The 19854-nt window shown below is 39.0% G+C and overlaps 1 protein-coding gene across 3 annotated transcripts in view; it reads left to right on the forward strand.

The window, feature by feature from the left end:
- ATP11C (ATPase phospholipid transporting 11C (ATP11C blood group)) overlaps positions 1-12793 on the forward strand; it is a 146763-nt gene extending 133970 nt beyond the window's left edge. For all 3 annotated transcript variants that reach the window (XM_089684967.1, XM_089684966.1, XM_089684965.1), the window contains one exon: positions 11182-12793. Coding sequence is in view for 1 of the 3 variants with exons in the window: in XM_089684965.1 (XP_089541091.1) it covers positions 11182-11292 (111 nt within the window). In the remaining 2 variants the exon portion in view is untranslated. The remainder of the gene's footprint in view (positions 1-11181) is intronic.
- Positions 12794-19854: the final 7061 nt, after the last annotated feature.

Raw genomic sequence — 19854 nt, forward strand, 5'->3', positions numbered from 1 at the left:
GGTCTAATTATTGTCTGTGCTGGTCCAACTTTCACCTCTCCTTTTACCTTTCTTCATAACCTTTTATGGAGTTGCCAGAAGTTAAGCAAAAATTAAGTGTCAGTGGAATTACAGCTCTGCGTCTGCTGAGATCGTGTCCAAGATGGTGGTGCTCAGCAGCAGTCTCAGGGCTTTTGGAAGTCTATACAAGGGTCTCTTTAAGCAAATTAAAAAAACAGTCTAAAAGTTTCTTACCCAAATATCCTGCCAACAACAGTACTTCCTGTTGCAGGATAACAGCGCTAAGCCATTCCTTCACATTTAGCATCAGTAGTGTTTTCAGTCTGACTTACTCCTTCAGTTGACCATCAGGTTGCCTGATCTAGCTAATAGGCAGCCCCAATAGTCAACTGAAGGCTCATATACAGCAGGCTGATGATGTTGCTAACTGCAAGGCAGTGGCATAGCACTATCAGCTTGAAATAGGAGGTTCTACTACTAATAAGATCTCGAGGTAGGAAATTTTGCAATAGAGTCATGAAAAATTATTTGACAAACCTTATTAAAAAAATTAGAAATATGCATATGCTTTAGCTGTATATGAGAACTGTATGATTGTTGTTCAAATCAACAAAAGGATGACTCATTGGTTGTTAAGGACGCGACAGCCACCCACTCCTTAACAAGTAGCTTTTTTGTTTTTGTGGATTGAAAAACTGTGCAGTATTTCTTTCTGCATAGTCTGATGCAGTAAGATAACTGCTTTGCGAAGGGAGCCCAGTATTTTAAAACAAAAACACTTTATTTTATTTTTTATCATGGTGACCAGAGCAGTGCACTACTCTGGGGAGGTGATAAGGATTTATTTTTTACACTATGATTGCCTATATTAGTGATGATCACTGTTTTAAGTAATCATTATTATGAATGGCATCTATTCATTCACAGCCATTCATTGAGTAGTGCTGTGATTGGCCACAGCTAATCACATTGTACAGATGGGCTGTAAATGGCCCTGTCTGGTCAAAGTGATCACATGGTACAATCACAGAGCTCACCCAAAAATTAAACAAAAAATGGCTATGAATTCATTGCGTACAAATTTCATGTGACTGCTGTGATTGGTGATAGTCACATGGTACTAGGATTGGCCTGGTATACCGGTCTGTCATCTGCTATGTCCCATGGACACAGAGCGTGACTGATCGCCCCAGAGCTTGGCCACGTGACTGGGAGGGCATTCTATGCCGTCCTACTGGATCTAAGCGCCTGATCAGCTGTAAACTGACAATGGTTTGGGTGGGAGGCAGTTAGGCTAACCTTCATCATTAACAGTGCCTCTCTATGATTAAGCCCTTCTGAGAGAAACAGGTTAAAGCAGTGCTTATTTAGGTGGAGCACTGCTGCTTGTCATGTGTCTCGCATAGATAGACATAGCAGTGATATTGCTGAACTACGATCCCCTTTTTTGTTTGACAAATGCTGCCACAGATAAAGGAAAGTCTGTCTAAAGGGACATGTGTGGGAAGGGTTAGACCAAGGGTAGGTAAACTTTGGACCTCCAGCTGTAGCAGAACTATATGTCCCATGAGGCATTGCAGGACCACAGTTTGCCTACCCCTGGGTTAGACCTCTGTCAAGTTTTATTGGTGTCTCTGTACTTATTGGGAAGCTTCCCTCCTCTGTTTGTACTGGTAACCATTGTCACAAAAAAAAGGAGTTGCCCCCAGCGCAAGAGTTAAGGGGAAGTTTTCAATCAGGACCTATTTTCCTGGGGCAGCTGTCTGAGTGGTGAATGCCCCTGGGATTTTTTTTTTTTTTAGACTTTTCCTGGACCTTTAAAGAAGTGAAGGAAAACATCCCTAGTGTGGTACAAAGACAGCAAAAATAACTTGGTAGGCGTTTTAACCTTTCCTTATTCTTATGAAAAAAAATGGTCTGCATACATTTCATGAATGCCGCTGTTTACCATCTACACCCTAAAGTACCCATTGATGTTGGTATACAGGTGAAACTCGAAAAATTAGAATATTGTGCAAAAGTTAATTTATTTCAGTAATGAAACTAATATATGAGATAGACTCATTACATGCAAAGCAAGATAGTTCAAGCTGTGATTTGTCATAATTGTGATGATTATGGCTTACAGCTCATGAAAACCCCAAATTCACAATCTCAGAAAATTAGAATGTTACATGCAATCAAAAAAACAAGGATTGTACATAGAACAATATCGAACCTCTGAAAAGTATAAGCATGCATATGTACTCAGTACTTGGTTTGGGCCCCTTTCACAGCAATTACTGCCTCAATGCGGCGTGGCATGGAAGCTATCAGCATGTGGCACTGCTGAGGTGTTATGGAAGACCAGGATGCTTCAATAGCAGCCTTCAGCTCTTCTGCATTGTTCGGTCTCATCTTTCTCTTAGCAATGCCCCATAGATTCTCTATAGGGTTCAGGTCAGGCGATTTTGCTGGCCAATCAAGCACAGTAATCCCACAGTCATTGAACCAGGTTTTGGTGCTTTTGGCAGTGTGAGCAAGTGCCAAGTCCTGCTGGAAAACAAAGTCAGCATCCCATAAAGATCGTCTGCGGAAGGAAGCATGAAGTGCTCCAAAATCTCCTGGTAGACGGCTGTGTTGACCCTGGACTTAATGAAGCACAGTGGACCAACACCAGCAGATGACATGGCTCCCCAAATCAATACAGACTGTGGAAACTTCACATTGGACTTCAAGCATCTTGCAGTGTGTGCCTCTCCATTCTTCCTCCATACTCTGGGTCCTTTGTTTCCAAATGAGATGCAAAAGTTGCTCTCATCAGAAAAGAGGACTTTGGACCACTGAGCAACAGACCAGGTCTGTTTTTCTTTAGCCCAGGTAAGACGCTTCTGACGTTGTTTGTTGTTCAGGAGCGGCTTAACAAGAGGAATAAGACATTTGAAGCCCTTGTCCAGGATCCATCTGTGTGTGGTGGCTCTTGATGCACTGACTCCAGCCTCAGTCCACTCCTTGTGAAAGTCCCCAACACTTTTGAATGGTGTTTTCCTGACAGGCCTCTCCATGCTGCGGTCATCCCTGCTGCTTGTGCACCATTTTCTTCCACACTTTTCCCTTTCACATAACTTTCTATTAATGTGCTTTGATACAGCACTTTGGGAACTTCCAACTTCTTTTGCAATTACCTTTTGAGGCTTTCCCTCCTTATGGAGGGTGTCAATGATGGTTTTCTGCACAACGGTCAGGTCAGCAGTCTTTCCCATGATTGTGATTCCTACTGAACCAGACTGAGAGACCATTTAAAGGCTCAGGAACCCTTTGCAGGTGTTATGGCTTAATTAGCTGATCAGAGTGGGACACTTTGAGCCTAGAATATTGCACCTTTTCACAATATTCTAATTTTCTGAGATTGTGGATTTGGGGTTTTCATGAGCTGTAAGCCATAATCATCACAATTATAACAAATCACGGCTTTAACTATCTTGCTTTGCATGTAATGAGTCTCATATATTAGTTTCACCTTTTAAGTTGCATTACAGAAATAAATTAACTTTTGCACGATATTCAAATTTTTCGAGTTTCACCTGTATTTATTATCAGTTTTTTTTTTTTTTTTTATCAAGCATAAAGGTTATTCAGACAATCCAAAAAAATTAGGCTATCAATTTTATATCTGATTTAATTACCCGCTACATCACTAAAAAAGCCAATTAAAATCTAGTTTTAGAAGCAGAAGAATAGCCCGAGACCATCAAAAATACTTTCCAAGGGACACATTCTAAACTATGATCAATTTAGGATTTTCCAGCATCCCCCCAATTAAAAAAATAAAATGCCTAAATTTAGTAAAATGATTGATGCATGGTACTTCTTATTGACTGCTTTCTGTGCAAAGTATTCATTATAGGTTGAGATGAATACCAATTATGTAAACATTATTAAAACAAACTCCATCTACCAGTATGCTAAAAAGATTGATATTTATCAAGGGACAAGATTAGTGAGCGTTGAATTAAAAGAAAATACCTCCTAAGCTTTTATTGATGATGGATTAGTTTATTTAACCAGACAGAAGTTTTATAGCAAAGAAGAATAACTCCCTCATCTTACTGGTAGGTGGAGTATATATTATAGTGGTGCTTTAGCTGTATGTGCTTTTCTTCAGTACTAATAGCAGTTTGCTAGCTTTCATCTACATACATTACCTGTAATAAATAAATATCTCTCTCTCATTCACATCAGTCTCTAACGCTCAAGGGGTGTACAATCTAACTCACATTCATACAGTCACATACTAGATCCAGTTTAGACAGGAGCCAATTAACCTACCATTGCCCTTAAAGTCCTGAAACTCTTGGGTTTGGGCCTTGGAAAGCACCCAAACCAGCTGGGTCTTTTTCACTGCAAGTTCATATTGAAGATAATCTGTATACTAACTGGGCTTATTAAGACAAAGTCAGATGTTCCTAAGCTGTTTGTGCAGCAATACCCAATGGAAGGCAGCTTCTGCAAAAATTACAGCAGAACTACTAGGACATATTTTGCCTTAATGAAGCACAAATGCATTGGGGTTAAAAAAAAAAAAAAAAGTTTAGACTTTCGAACCACTTTAAGCGTCTCTCTCACCAGAGCATTATAACTGTCTAGATGTAGCGTGCCATGGCTAAAATTCTGATCAGCACAGCGTCCCTGCAAGAAACAGCTAGAAAACATGTCTTTTGAAGGGGAACTTTTTTGGCAGGAGTCTTTTATACATTTATCCAGAAGATCATGGGTCACAAGTGCACTCTTAGAAGAAGAAGCAGCAGAAGGTTTTAAAGCAAAAGCATCTTCATTTGGAACCAAGGATACCCTTCATACCTTAGAGGCTTAGCAGAAAACTTCCTTTTGAAAGAAATATAGGAATCCAAAGCTCACCAAGTTGGACAATAAGCTTTCATCCCAATGAAAAGGTATCCCCCACTTCTGCCAGTTGGGGGCATGACTGCCAGAGATATGAGGTGTGTGGGTTCAAAATATTGTATCCAGAGGCTATAAGCTGGAATTTTCACATCATGCCATCAAATGTACCTATGGTACCCAGACAAACAGCAGCTGTTTACTGCAATGGATCTCTCTCAAGGGGACATTGCTCAGAATAGTAACATTTTCACCATACCCCAGCCAAGTGGCAATGTGTGCCCTATTCTGAACCTTAAGAACTTGACCAACTTTTACATGTTCAAAAGTTCCATCTGGAATCTGTCAGTGATTGCTTCTCTCCAGCAGGGGGGACTTCCTGGCTTTGGTGGATGTACAGGATGCTTGCCTTCACATCATGATTTTTCTGCCTCATCAGCACTATCTGTGATTTATGGCACACGAACAGCGTTTTCAGTTGGGAGCTCTGCCCTTTGCCCTGGCCTCACACGTATGCACAAAGATGCTGGCGCCAGTGCAAAGGGATTCTCATTTTGGGATATCTGTTTCCATGGGAAACTCATGTGCAAGTGCAAACTTTGGTTGGGGTCCTCAGTCTCCAAAATTCAACCCTTGAACCATCACTCCACTTCCACCTAGACGTGGACACAGCCCTGGCATATATTTTCCTTAACCAGGTAAAGCTTCAGTCCATGATACACATGTGTTCCCTGCAGCACCTCTCTATGTGCTTTTCAAGATTGTGCTGTGACTTGGAAGCAGTACCATATGTGCAGTTATATTCAAGAATGTTTCAACAGCATGGAATAAATGAGCTGTCCTTGGATTGCCACATGTGTCTGCTTCTATACCAAGGATAACTTGGTGCTCAGTCAAGCCAGGCTGCCTCTCAATCCACAGTTGCTAGGTGGATTCAGCTAATCATTGCACAGCATTTGACCTGAAGGGAAAGGCTATCCCTTTCTTGTGAAGGCCCCCTTTACCAGAATTGTCAGTGCTTTTCAGTATCAGGCTTTGGTTTCCCAAGTCTGTAAGGCTGCTACCCTGTCTTATGCACTCACATTAGAAACATTTTACCAGGTGGATGGCCATGTCCTTATTCACAAATCCTCCAGACAGCCCTGTGCAGACCTCTGTTTACTCCTTTTTATCTCTTATTTAGGAGGTTTGGTTTTGGTTGGCCTGTTAACAGCTGTTTGCTACCCCTCATGGGATTGCTTTTGGATTTCCCAATGATCTAATAATTAACTCTCTGTGATGTGTGATTAGGAAAAGAGGATTTCTGATTTACCTGTAAAATCCCTTTCCTGAAGTACATCATAGGACATGGGTCCTGTCTTTCCAGTTTACTTCATTTCTACTAGACGACAAAACTGAAGCACTGCTGGGAGTGGAAGGGTTTATGCTAGGCTGAGTCAAGCGTTGGTATTTGCCCCTGTCCAGTCACCTGGAGGTGTAGCATAACCCAGTGCTCTAAAAATTAACTGTCCTGTGATGTTCTCCAAGAAAGGAATTTTATAGGCTAGTCAAAAATCATGTTTTATTCTTTGCTCTCAAATTCTGACAACTATGAAAGGAACTTCAGTTACTGTTAGCTGACCTCCCTAAATGTGGCAGTTCTAGTATGTCCAATGTTTAAAAAAAATACACTGTTAATTGTCTTCTGCCCAAATATATACATGAAAAAAGGATGGCATTAAAATGACTGGTTTCTTCTAAAATGACACATTTGGAGAAATCTGTCCTTCAAAAGAGCTTTTTCAGCAGTAGGGTGAAGGAAGTTTCTTTTTTTTTTTTGGGGGGGGGGTTGTATAATTATTTTGGTAAATGGAAAATATTGCATTACTTACATGACTAGGAGCTTTGCACATACAACAGAAAAAAGGTAGGCATGGGACATGCCCCACTAGCAAACATGGACCTATGTGTGTTTTCAATTGAACAGTTAAAATTAGTCAGTCATCAGATAAGCAGGCAGTGTATGACTTTTTCATTAGAATGTCTAGAATGCATATTAAAAGTACACTGCTCAAAAAAATTAAAGGAACACTTTTTAATCAGAGTATAGCATCAAGTCAATAAAACTCCTGGGATATTGATCTGGTCAGTTGAGTAGGAGAGGGTTGTTAATCAGTTGCAGCTGCTTTGGTGTTAATGAAAATAACAGGTGCACTAGATGGGCAACAATGAAATGACCCCCAAAACAGGAATGGTTTTACAGGTGGAGGCCACTGACATTTTTTCCCTACTCATCATTTGACTGTTTTTCACTAGTTTTTCATTTGGCTAGGGTCATTGTCACTACTGGTAGCATGAGGCAATACCTGGACCCTACAGAGGTTGCACAGGTAGTCCAACTCCTCCAGGATGGCACATCAATACGTGCCATTGCCAGAAGGTGGATCCATTGTCAGCACAGTCTCAAGAGCATGAAGGAGATTTCAGGAGATGGGCAGTTACTCTAGGAGAGCTGGACAGGGCCATAGAAGGTCTTTAACCCATCAGTAGGACCGGTATCTGCTCTTTTGTGCAAGGAGGAACAGGATGAGCACTGCCAGAGCCCTACAAAATGACCTGCAGCAGGCCACTGGTGTGAATGTCTCTGACCAATCAGAAACAGACTTCATGAGAGTGGCCTGAGGGCCCAACGTCCTCTAGTGGGCCCTGTGCTTACTGCCCAGCTCGATTGGCATTTGACATTGAACACCAGAATTAGCAGGTCTGCCACTGGAACCCTGTGCTTTTCACAAATGAGAGCAGGTTGCCCCTGAGCACATGTCACAGACATGAAAGGGCCTGGAGAAGCCTTGGAGAACATTATGCTGCCTGTAACAGCATTCAGCATGATTGTTTGGTGGTGGGCCACTGATGGTGAGGGGAAGCATATCCATGGAGGGACAAACAGACCTCTACAGGCTAGAAAATGGCACCCTGACTGCCATTAGGTATCGGTATGAAATCCTTGGACCCAATGTCAGACCCTACGCAGTATTATAGACCCCCAGATCTCTCCATAAAGAGGCCGTGTCATGCATTATTCCCTATTACAAGGGATGTTTACATTTCTTGTAAAAGGAATAAAATGATTAAAAAGGAACAGTGGAAAAATTAGAAGAAAAAAAAATTTAGAGCTCCCCTGTCCCTTTGTTATCCATAGGTTGCACCCATCTATGTAAATGCCGTTCCAACCACACATGTGAGGTATTGCTGGGAACGTTATAGTAAGAGCAATAATTCTAGCACTAGACCTCCTCTAACTCTAAATTGGTAACCTGTAAAAAGTTTAAAATCATTGCCTAAAAGGAGATTTTTAAGTACTGTGGTTTGTCGCTATTCCACTTGTGTGCTCAATTAGATTGCAAGACATGTTGGGTATTTACTCAGCGTAACTTTTTTTATATTATAAAATGTCAATCAAGGGCTGAGCTTCACTTCTGATTTAAATTTAAAAAAAAAAAAGTCTTTTTATAGGTGTCCATATATTGATATTTTATATGGTTGTATGTCATCAAAGATGCTTGAATTACAAAATAAAACACGATTAAACACTGCAGACCAAAGTGTGTACACTTCCACCAGCTGTGCTCTCACCTGTTGTATGTTACCAAACCACTAAGTGAGGTCATATATAGCATGTGTCCCTTAAATGGACTACTGTGTGATGTCCGATGGAGCATGAGTCTCCTGCACTCTCCTAGCTGTCCTACTCCTTCAGATAAATACCGAAAAGATGACCAAAACATTATCCTTACAAAGAATTTATTGATAAAGCAATATTGCACTCACATGTATAATGAATCATTCCCCCTGATGAAGCCACATGACCCGTTGGCGTAATGTGTAGGGGAGGGGCTTTGACGTCACAATACTCGTAGGATAGAGTGTGATACAGCTGGCTGCAGATTAGCAGTGGGAGGATCCATAGCAGTACCTTTTTGAAGTTCTTTATAAGATGCAATATTATACATCATACATGTAAGTGGAATATTGTTCTATCAATAAATGTTTTGTAAGGATAAAGCACTATGTTTTGATCATCTCTTTTCGGTATTTATCTGATGGAGGAGGACAGCTGAGTGGAGGAGACTCATGCTCATCGGACATCACACATTAGTCCAAATAAGGGACACATGCTATATATGACTTCACTTAGCGGTTTGCTCATATACACAAGGTGAGAGCCCATCCGGTGGAGGTGTACACACATTGGTTTTCACTGTTTAAATCGCATGAGGGGTTTCAAGAAGTTATTTGCAATTCAACCATCGGTGAAGATATCAGGGGCGGACTGACAAATCATGGGGCCCCCGGGCAATGACCACTGTTTTATTCTCTAGAATCTCTGCTAAAAATAAATAGAAAATTACTCAGAACCCCCAAACATTCTATAACACAAAAATGATTCTTGTGTAGGAGAGAAAAGCCAGAATTGGCCTGCGTGGAAAGTAGTTAATGTTATTAAAAATTCTTTCCTTTTCAATCTGCAGGCACTGTAATTTTTTTTAAATAATTCAATGCAATATGGGAACCTGTTGGCATGGCATTCTGTACATAGTTGGTGTATAGAACACCTAAAAAAAAAGTCAATTCTCAGTGTAGAGTCCTTTAACCAGGCAGGAAATAAACCCGACTTATGTCATCCTCAGAAATCTACTGTGTCTTCTCTCTACCTTAGGGAGTATCACACCAAAAATGACATTTTTATTTCAAATGGCCCCTCCAGAACAAAACAAACAAAAAAAAAGTTCAAGGATGAGCTTGATTCAATAATTTAATAGACTACTACTATAGAGTGAGCTTGAGTGTGTGTTTCTGGAAAAAAAAAAAGTTTTGCCATATGGCTACAGTATTTTGTAAAATTCATATTTACTTTGAATAACCATGAGTAAATTTGCACATGAAATGTTTCCAGCTTGCTCTGACAGCAAATTAGAGCATCATGGATGATGGTAGTGGTGTGTAATCTTGTTCATTGGTATTCTGCGTTCTTTTTCTAAAGTGAACTACAAAGAGGGAGGCCAACCCATATAATGTAACTATCAGGGGAAAAGTAGCCCTTCAAAGTGTACTAACACTCTAAAATATGCAGTGATCTCATGAATATATCTCTCCTCTGCCATGTGTCCAAAACCAGTGAAAATATAAAAGAAGCCAATATTCATCCACCACGTGCGATAACATAGGCAATTTACCAAATTCCCCTTCATTGTGAGCATAATCTATATTCCTCAAAGTGATGTCATCAAATTGGAAAATGGTCAGACATCAACACAGCCTCTTTGGTATACCTGTCTTATAAAATATACTCAAAAAAGAAAAAATATTGCTCCCATAGTGTTATTAGTTTTGTAAAACTGGGAAAGGAATTGTTAAAAGTACACTCACATAATAGTGTGCCCCAGGGTACTCAAGTACAGCATGGGATAGATGATAAACATCGCTCACTGCATATGAGCCAGCGGGCGTTCCACAGGTAGATTCCAACCCACCGAAAAGGACATGCCGAAGGGACTGAAAGCTTTCTGATGATTCGATTCCGCGAAATGTATTAAGGCCTGACCACTGTCGTCCCTTCTGTTTTCCAATTTGATGACATCACCTTTGGAAATATATAGTATGCTCGCAGTGGTGGGCATCTGGTAAGTTGCCTGTCTTACCACATGTGGTGGATGAATATTGGATTCTTTTATATCTTCACTGGTTCTGGGCACACAGCAGAGGAGAGTTATATTCATGAGATCACTGCATGGACCATCTATATTGAATGGACCCAATATTTGTAATTATGCACTGTGGGTTTTTTTTATACATATTAAATTACACTAGGAATAGCACCCTTAATTTGTTATTCGCATTCTGTTTTTGCCTATAGTATTGGTATATTATGCATGTGTAATATGATTGCTTTTAGGTTCAAAAGTGGCCCAGCGCAAGCCCCAATAAAATTAACTATCCTCTAGTTGCTTAAGAAAGTCTGTCTCAGTGCAGAGTTTGTGAATGGTTTAGGAAGTATGTGAAAGTAGAAAAGGAAAGGATCCTTCACTGAATGACTGACTGTGAAATCAATTTCTAGTAGGCCTTCACATGTACACCTGAGTGGAAGATGTGACAACACTGTGAAATCTAATGTATATCCTCTGCAAATTAACAGCTTGCTCCGTATGATCATATTAATATTGCAAGGATGCTAGCAAAAATACCAGCTTTTAACTAATTACAAAAAAAAAAAAACACATAAAAATTGTAGTTCATATTCTTGATGTTTTTATTCTTGTTTTTCAGAAGCTGGAGTTTCAATTACCAAAGCTAACTTCCTACAAATACATGGAGAATGGCTACTTTTCTCCAGTGCGGATCGAAGAATACAAACTAAGCCCTTATTTGTCTTCTTGAGACCTTTAACATTGACACTTATTACACTGTGCAAGTCCAACCACTAACCGCTTACAAACTACACTGGAAGTGTGGAAAGAAAATCTTCTAAAAAGATAAACCTTTATAATTCGTAATCTTGCAGTGTTCAGAACAAAAAACACAGCCAGTATCACAAAACATCAGAGAAGCCTAGAATACAAAGCCAGCATTTCTACACAAGAGACCTGGAAACACCACAAACCGAATTGGAATATTTTCTGGTTGCAAAGACTTCTGATCATTAAGGCAGTGCTGCTATTTTCCCCCAGTATTTCCTGCCAAAATCTCTGGTGCATGTGCTGTCCATAATAACTTTCCTTTATGCAAAATATTGAACATTCCTCGGCATTAAAGAAATGTATTTTTGTCAACATTTTAACCACATAAAATTCAGTACTGTTATTTTTCTTTTACATGGCATAACTTTTCCACGTTTCTCTTTTTATCAGTTTTTAAAAAATAAAAAAAAAAAAATCATTTCAGATTTAAAACAATTTTTTAATCTACAGCAGACTTATATATACCCAAAGTGTGCATTTTTTCCTACACATTTCTATTTTTGGCTTCTGCATTATCCTGCATTTCTTCTTTAGTTTCTCTTTTTTTTTACCAGTGTACATTAGCCATTACTTATTAGCCACAGGAAGATTTTTTTTAAAAATGCCATGGCAACATTTTTAATGGTTTTTTTTCTGTCATTTAATGTTTTGGCACAAACGCATCCTGCAACCAATTAAGTAGGCCGACCTTCCATTGTAATAGTCTGTGCAATCCACTGAGAGTTTCTGATGAACTATGTATGCAGTTATTGACTGAAAATATAAACTATTTATTAAAAAGGTATATTTTTATATAGGGTGGCAAATCAAATTATTTATTTGAGGGTATAGGCTGCAAAAAGTGTTTTAAATGTGATCATAAGACGCCACTAATTTCCAGAGTGTTTAACGCACAAAGATGTTTACATGTGATCTCAATTACTCTAAGTGTGTAATTATTCCCATCCAAACCATTCCAGATATTGATATTTGTAAAATGCATTAAAAAAAAAAGCAATGCATTGTTTTCCTATGTTGTCTTATTTCTATTTCACATTTTGCATTTGTTAACTGAAAGGTCTTAAGACCGATAGCTTCTATACAAATGTATTTTAGATAAATGTTTGCGATTAAGACTACAACTTTTTAAACAGACGTTTAAGGCTGAAAATGTGATAGAAAGGAACCTTTTGCAAGTTTGTCCATTTCTTTGTAAATACTCTTTGCACTTTTTTTCTAATTGTTTCTTTTTTTCTTCCCATCAATATTGCGGAAAATGTTAATTGTCCTCCATTACATTGGCTTATAAATCTTTACTTGTGGTAGGATTTTAAATGTTGAATGCTAAAATATTGAAATGTCCTTGCCTGTTTACATGCAGCATACAGCCCTTAATGTGCAAGCAAAATTGCATTTTGTCATTAAAAAAGGTTAAATGTAAAGATCCACTTTAAGCAGATATGCTCCTTATTGGCCTATCATGCACATTGTTTTCAAAAAGTCATAGAAAAACTGTCATTCCACAGCACTTTTTGCAGAGAAGATTGAACCATTTACAGCTGTCTCTGCCCACATCCCATCTTTACCACAGTCATACTTGGTTATGGAAGTATCTGACCAATTTACTAAAGTCTTGTGGGGAGTAACTTGTGCAAGTCACAGAACAACATAAATACAGTAAATTCTACAATGCATCTAGACCAAAATCAAGAGCAAAGCGAACCATTGAGTCACCATCAAGGCATGCACACTCAAGTCACTCTATGTGCCCTTTATTAGTTTGGAGATTTTATGAAAGGGTATTCTGCATAAAAAGAAGAAATTAAAAAGCATAGGCTCAAAGTAAGTAGTTGGGTTCCACTTAGTTTATATACCCCCATCTGGTTGTTTGCTTTGAAGAATGCAAACACTTTTTTTCTCTTTGGAACCCTATTGCAATTGTTATAAACACTGTAAAGTGGTGAAAAGAGAAACTAATATAGCTTACAGTGCATATAGTATATTTAAAACAAAAAATTATGAACAGTGTCGTGCGCCACTGACAATTTCACTAGAGAGTGAAGAAATAGTGAATAAGTAAAATATAGTCCAAAAGAAAATGATATATAATACAATTTCACTTCTGCTGCAAAAAAATGTCCTTAATCAATCTGTGACTGACATTCCTTCTAGTGATGTGATAAGAAATTTACGTGCAATGCACCAATCTTAAAAATGCGCACCTTCACCGGCTGTGCTCACACCTGGCATATATGATCAAACCGTTAAGTGAGGTCATAGAAGGCTTGTGTCCCTTTAATTGGACTCGCTTCCTTAGGACTCTTCCTCCATAGGTATAAGTGCCATAAAGAGTAATAAAGAACATAGTGCTTTATCTTATTTTTAAAACATTATATAAAGTAGTGCAGGGGAGGGGCTCTGACATCATGACGCTTAAAGGCAACACACAGCAAATATAGTGCAGATTTCAAAAGCATACTGGATTGATTTTACGTTTTGAAGCAATTTTAACTTGTATTAATGTGAGTGCACTACTTTATTTAATAAATGTTTTAAAAAGATAAGGCACTATATTCTTTATGGTACTTCAACCTATGGAGGAAGCATCCTAAGGAAGTGAGGAGAACCCTAACTGTGAAGAGGGATATTTCCATCCATCTCTAAGTCCAATTAAAGGGACACAAGCCTTCTATGACCTCACTTAACGGTTTGGTCATATATGCCAGGTGAGAGCACAGCCAGTGAAGGTGCACATTTTTATGATTGGTGGATTGCACGCAAATCATTTCTTATCACACCACTAGAAGGAATGTCAAAGTCACGGATTAAGGACATTTCTTTGCAACAGAAGTGCGATTGTATTATCACAAATCATTTCCTTTTGGACTGTATTTTATTTATTCACCATTTCTTCGCTCTTTATTGAAATTGTCAGTGGAGCGCGACACCGTTTATAATTTTTGGTTTTACTATGACACATTGGTATGAGTATGTGTAGAGTGTAGGCTACCCATTAATTTAATTTCAATTTCATTTCTATTGGAAAGATACACAATATAGATTTAACACATTAAGAGTTTTTTTACACCATAGTAGCTCACAAGACCCCACATTTTAAGCATATAGTATATTTGATCTGTGGATTGCTTAGTTAAACACCATATGGGTGCAGTCATGCTTTTGGTGATTGTGTCTTTAACGTCACAACTTTCCCAGACAAATTACAGGTTCTTGTATACAGGTTACTTTTTAAAGAGGTTTTCCAGAGTCCATGAAAACCTGACTTGAAATCACATCTATTCTGGAGAATAGAGCTAACCATATGCCTTTAATTTGTGCAGCCTAAAATTAGGTGTTTCATGCATCTTAAAAATATGGATTAACAGCAGCCCTATCAGTGACGGTTCCCTGAACTGAAAGTCTCAGAATGTTTAGTATTCCTTTTGCTGTCTGAAATGAAAACTAAAGAAAGTATAGTGATCTACATACATACTGACAGCTCAAGTATGACTTCTGTTGAGTGCCGACAATGCCAATTAATTTACTGTACCATGGTTGATCTAGGGGGGTGCTGGGGTGGGCTATGCCCTCCCAGATTTTAGTTGTGCCCACCCCCCCTACTCAAAGCCATCTGTGTGGGGAGGAGGAGGAGTTCTGTTGCGTGCCCTGCCAGCAGTGACCCCAGTCCTTTGCCCTGCCAAAAGTGATGCCTGTGCTCTGCCCTGCTGACTTCCCATTCTCTGCCCCCCTAACATTTTTTATTGCATTCCCACTGGCTGGACAGGCTAGATCCAGCTCTGTACTGTACTATTACACTGTGCGTTCAGATTGTTCATAAAAGTGAAAAGATACATTCTAAAAGGCCCAAAATATATGAAGTGTCTGAAGATCAGTAGTATGCTTCCCTCTTTATACCAAGTCAATTTTTCTTACATTTTTTTAGTCTTCCCCTGTATTAGTAAAGTTGAATGGTTGCAAGGAGAAAACTAGCTATGCATTTCATACATGAGGTTCCATTTTAGAATGGCGTTTTGCAGCCATTTGTATATAAGTGTGTTCAACTCGAAGCATATGGTTTTGCTATTAAAAACCTCAGCGCTTTAGCAGTTTGCATAATTTAATTTTAAAAAATATATTGAAGAACTTAAGTTTTGTTAACACAATGACTGCAAAATGTATTTCAATTTTTAGCAATGATAAGGGCTCCAATGCACATTTTTTTGTTAAACTGCAAAATCATGTAGAGAAATATGTACAATCCAGGTCCTCATTCTAATTAAATTAAGCTCGCTGAGGGCCGCAAAGAAAATGTTAGCAGGGTGCATGTGGCCCAGAAAGCACCAGCTTGGCATGTCTCTGTAATTGTAGTGTACAGCATACTGAACCTGGAAAACCGTTTCAAAGTGCTTGCAACAAATTTGATACAAATATAACTTTTTACCTGACAGTGAATATATATGGATGTTGCCAGGAGAGCACAAGAGTGCCTTGAAAAACATTTTATTTTATTTTTTTTCTACCTGGTTTTACTGTTCATTTTTCCCCCAGCATACACTGAGAAAATTGGAGGTGGATTATTTAATCACAGGCTTAGTTTCCTGTGACATCTGTTTTGGCTGCTATGTCCTGTATTCCCGCAGCCACCAGTCTTGTCTTTACGCCACTGTAGTTTCTTACAGCAAGCAGGGTTGCAATTCCATCCCTGCTGCTGAAGTGGGTGGACCCAGGAGTCTCAGACTCTCGGTCTGAACCTCCCATTGATGCGCATGTCATCAGACAGCTGGAGTCTCTACCCCTCTCTCAGCAACCCATGCCTGCCTTGTAGATTAGCCCTATGCCAAATTTCTAATGTACCTGCCCACACTCATGCCCTTCCTTCTCACTCTACAGATATGCATTTTTCAAAAGGTGAAGTTATTATTTAACAACCTTAGCTGTATGCATGAATATCCCCTAGTTTAAAAAAAAAAAATTTAAAAAATAATATATCTTCTAACAGTATGTACCTGAGATTGTGTTTTTTTTTTTCTCATGCATAGGATTACATTTGTGGTAGGAGGGAAGACCAAGTCCACCATTGTAAATGTTCTCCAAAATTTAGTCTCTCAATGACTATAGTTCTGGAGTATATCACAGCTAGCCTCTCAACCACCTCTAGATACAAGTATACAATGCATACCATGCCCATATACGTAGGGTTCACAATTGTATATTGCTCATTTCATGTCATTATACGAGTCCATCGTATATATGCACAGAGTAGGTGGTTGTTCTCTCAACATGTTTAACTATCCATTTCTTTAGGCGCAATCTAGGTCACACTATTTAATCTGTATATATTTCGTAATCCTCGCTTTACAGTTGATATTCCTAGTTACAGTTGATTATTTTTATCATGTGTATATAAAGAAAAATAAATCAAAGCCCAGCAGAACATATGGTAGGACAGATGTTCCCCCTATGTGCAGACTCAAAGTCCAAAGATGATCTATAGGTGTATCCAAAAGCAGAGAAAAATCAAAAATTGGTAACCCCTCCCAAAACGGTCATCCTACCATATGAACGTGTTCTCCAAGTTTTATTGCATTATATGGTGGAGGTGTTTTTTTTTTATTAAATACAAATGTTAATCTTAGCTATAATTAACTAGGGATTGCTAAATATAGGAACTGTCCTAAAGAAGTGGATAGTGTAACATTTCTAAGTTTGTTTTAGAATAATGCAGAACGTGCAGGGTCTGGGGACATTATTAGTGATTGCACCACTAGTACAAGTAGGCCTGAGTTACTGAACCTTTGTAAATCTGGCCAGTTTAACAGGATTTTGTGATACCGAATTCCTTCTCCTTTCCCCTCTATATTTTATTAGACAACCATACAATAAAAATACAGAAAAAACACATACATGTCGAAAATGTTATCTTCTGCAGGTATATTTACTATACTGTCAATATTTTTAGAGGGAATAAGGGATTATTGGGGGTGGTTTACTAAAGGCAAATAGTCTGTGCAGCTTGCAAGTCAAGTTGCTCTAATTTTCCCAAAGCTTAGTGAATGTGCTAAAGCTCTACTTATTTCCATCATCCAATCGTGTGCAAGCAGAAATGTTTTTTTTTTTTTTGTTTCTTTCTTGCACCCGATTTTTTTTCTTCACCACATTCACTCATTTTGGGGGAAAATGAGTGCAACTGTACTTGCAAAATGTCTATTTGTCTTTAGTAAATCAACCCCACTGTATAGTTGTGAACCTGCATGCAGTGATAGTGCAGCTCCAGTATTTAACAGGAATATGTGACATTATTTAAATGATGACTGCATGATTACACAAATAATTATCTGTCAGGCAGATATGGGCTTGCTTCAGTGCAGAGATGCTAATGTGAACAAGCCTTTACGCGATTTAAAGCTTACAGTTTCTGGTTTTGCTAAGCCACTGTCTCATGAAATGTAATAAAATAAATTGCCGATTTGATACTTCTCTTGTGATACTGAGTGATTTAGACTACAGCAGTCGTACAAACATTCACTATGTACTCAATGCAGCTAGCAACCTATTATTTCCATTAGGACTGTGTGGAAATAATTGCACAGTTCTTAATGGCAGATGTGTCATCCTCTGTTTGGGTTCTGGCATTGTTAAAACCTTGTGCATGTATATATTCATGTCCCATTACATTCATGTAGGGTTCAGTTGGCAGAGTGGTCTCTGGAGAAGGTGGTGTAAGAAAAATGCAGTTTGTACATACCTCTCAATCTGTGCCTGCTAGAGAGTACCGAGTATCAATACACCATATTGGGTGTTTGCTATGCCTTTTTCCCCCATAATGCTACAGGTGAATTATGTTAATCACAATGCTGCAAATCTCTGCCTACAAATGCATGGAAGACAGTCTGTTTTTACCTTTTCCACAGGGTAAAATTGCATGAAATCTGATATGATGCATAATTGTGTAAACAAGCTGAATATCAACATCAAGAAGATCTTATGACATTAAGAACGCATCATGTGACATGATGATAAATTGAATGTATGTCTGCAATTCTTGCAAAATATTTTATATTAATGATTCTTACAATAAAATATTCAGATTTTCATACTTTGTCCTTTACTCATATATAAAAAGGTAACTGCCATACTCCTGAATACGATGTACACTATTCATTCCCTGACAGGCATCGTTTAAATATTGCTATAATGCAAAAGCCAAGCACCAACCAAAATCATTTCATTTTTTAGTAACTTTCCTGAAGTACTTAAAGCAACTTTGTCACTAAAAGCATTCTTGAAACTAAATCTACACCCACAAAAGGAACCATGAAATCCCTCCCACTGCCCGTGCCAAGAATCTCTGCATAAGTGAAGAGAAGGCACCAGCTAGTGATCCTACAGGATCCGATACGTTCAGATACCAATTTTCTGGTCACCCCACTATAAGCTGTGGTTCCTCCTACTAGACTTTACAACTCTACTGACTGTAGTGGATTAGCCATGGGACCTGGAATCTGACACACCCAGAAGAGTGAGCTGGAACTCTGAGCTCTCTTTAAAAGATGCCTGTGCTGAGAGTATTATGAAGTTTAATGTTTTTGTTTTAATCTGCACTTGGGGCCAATGAATAATTAATTTAAAAAAAATGTCCCTTGTGCTGGTGGCTTCATGGATATCTTAGTTCCTCTGCCCCCCTAAATACACACCCTCAACTGGAAGCTGTGATCTGGAAGCTGGGACCTGTCACAGGCGCTCCTCAAAAGTTGCAACTATGCCCGCCCTTTACTGTCATCCTGCTTTATTCATAAAAGCTGTACTGTCACTTCCCTTATAAAAAAGACTGAATGGAAGGGGTGGACCTTTCATTCATCTGCCCTTCCTTTATGCTTTGCAAGAAGTGATAGTACAGCTTGTAAATCAGAAGTAAACCCTCCTATCCTTTTCAGCCAAGGAAGCTGCCATCTTGGCCTCGGTTTGATTTGCAACATGGTGCAGCACGTCATCAATTATGGGACCAACCATTTGATGGTTTAACAGTTCCATTGAGAGTGTAGGCAAATGTGACAGTTAACATTCCTAGTATGCCCTCGGAAGGTAACTTTTTAAAAACTGCTAAAGCGATGGGTTTAGTTCCGCTTTAAAGTGGAACTAAACCCCCTATTCTTTAAAGCAGGGGTCTCCAAACTGCCGTCCGGGGGCCAGATGCTGCCCTTTGCTTGCCTTTATCTGGCCCTTGGGGAACTGTTCCTCCCACTGACATTAGCAATGGGGCATAATTCCTGCCACGGACATCAGCACATGGGGCACTGTTCCTCCTACCGAGACTAATGATGGGACATTGTTACCAATGCCTGGACATTTTCTACTCCCGCTGGTGCTACAGTAACATGTTACACCCTGACTATGGGTGTAACATTTAACATACTATGGAAGGTGAACTTATCTTTTAAAGTGGAGCTAAACTCTCCTATTTTTTCAGCCAATGAAGCAGCCCTCTTAGCCTCTGATCTGCAAC

Source organism: Staurois parvus, unplaced genomic scaffold (assembly GCF_062004578.1).
Source record: "Staurois parvus isolate SC_StPar_1 unplaced genomic scaffold, SC_StPar_1.0 ptg000361l, whole genome shotgun sequence".
Lineage (NCBI taxonomy): Eukaryota > Metazoa > Chordata > Amphibia > Anura > Ranidae > Staurois > Staurois parvus.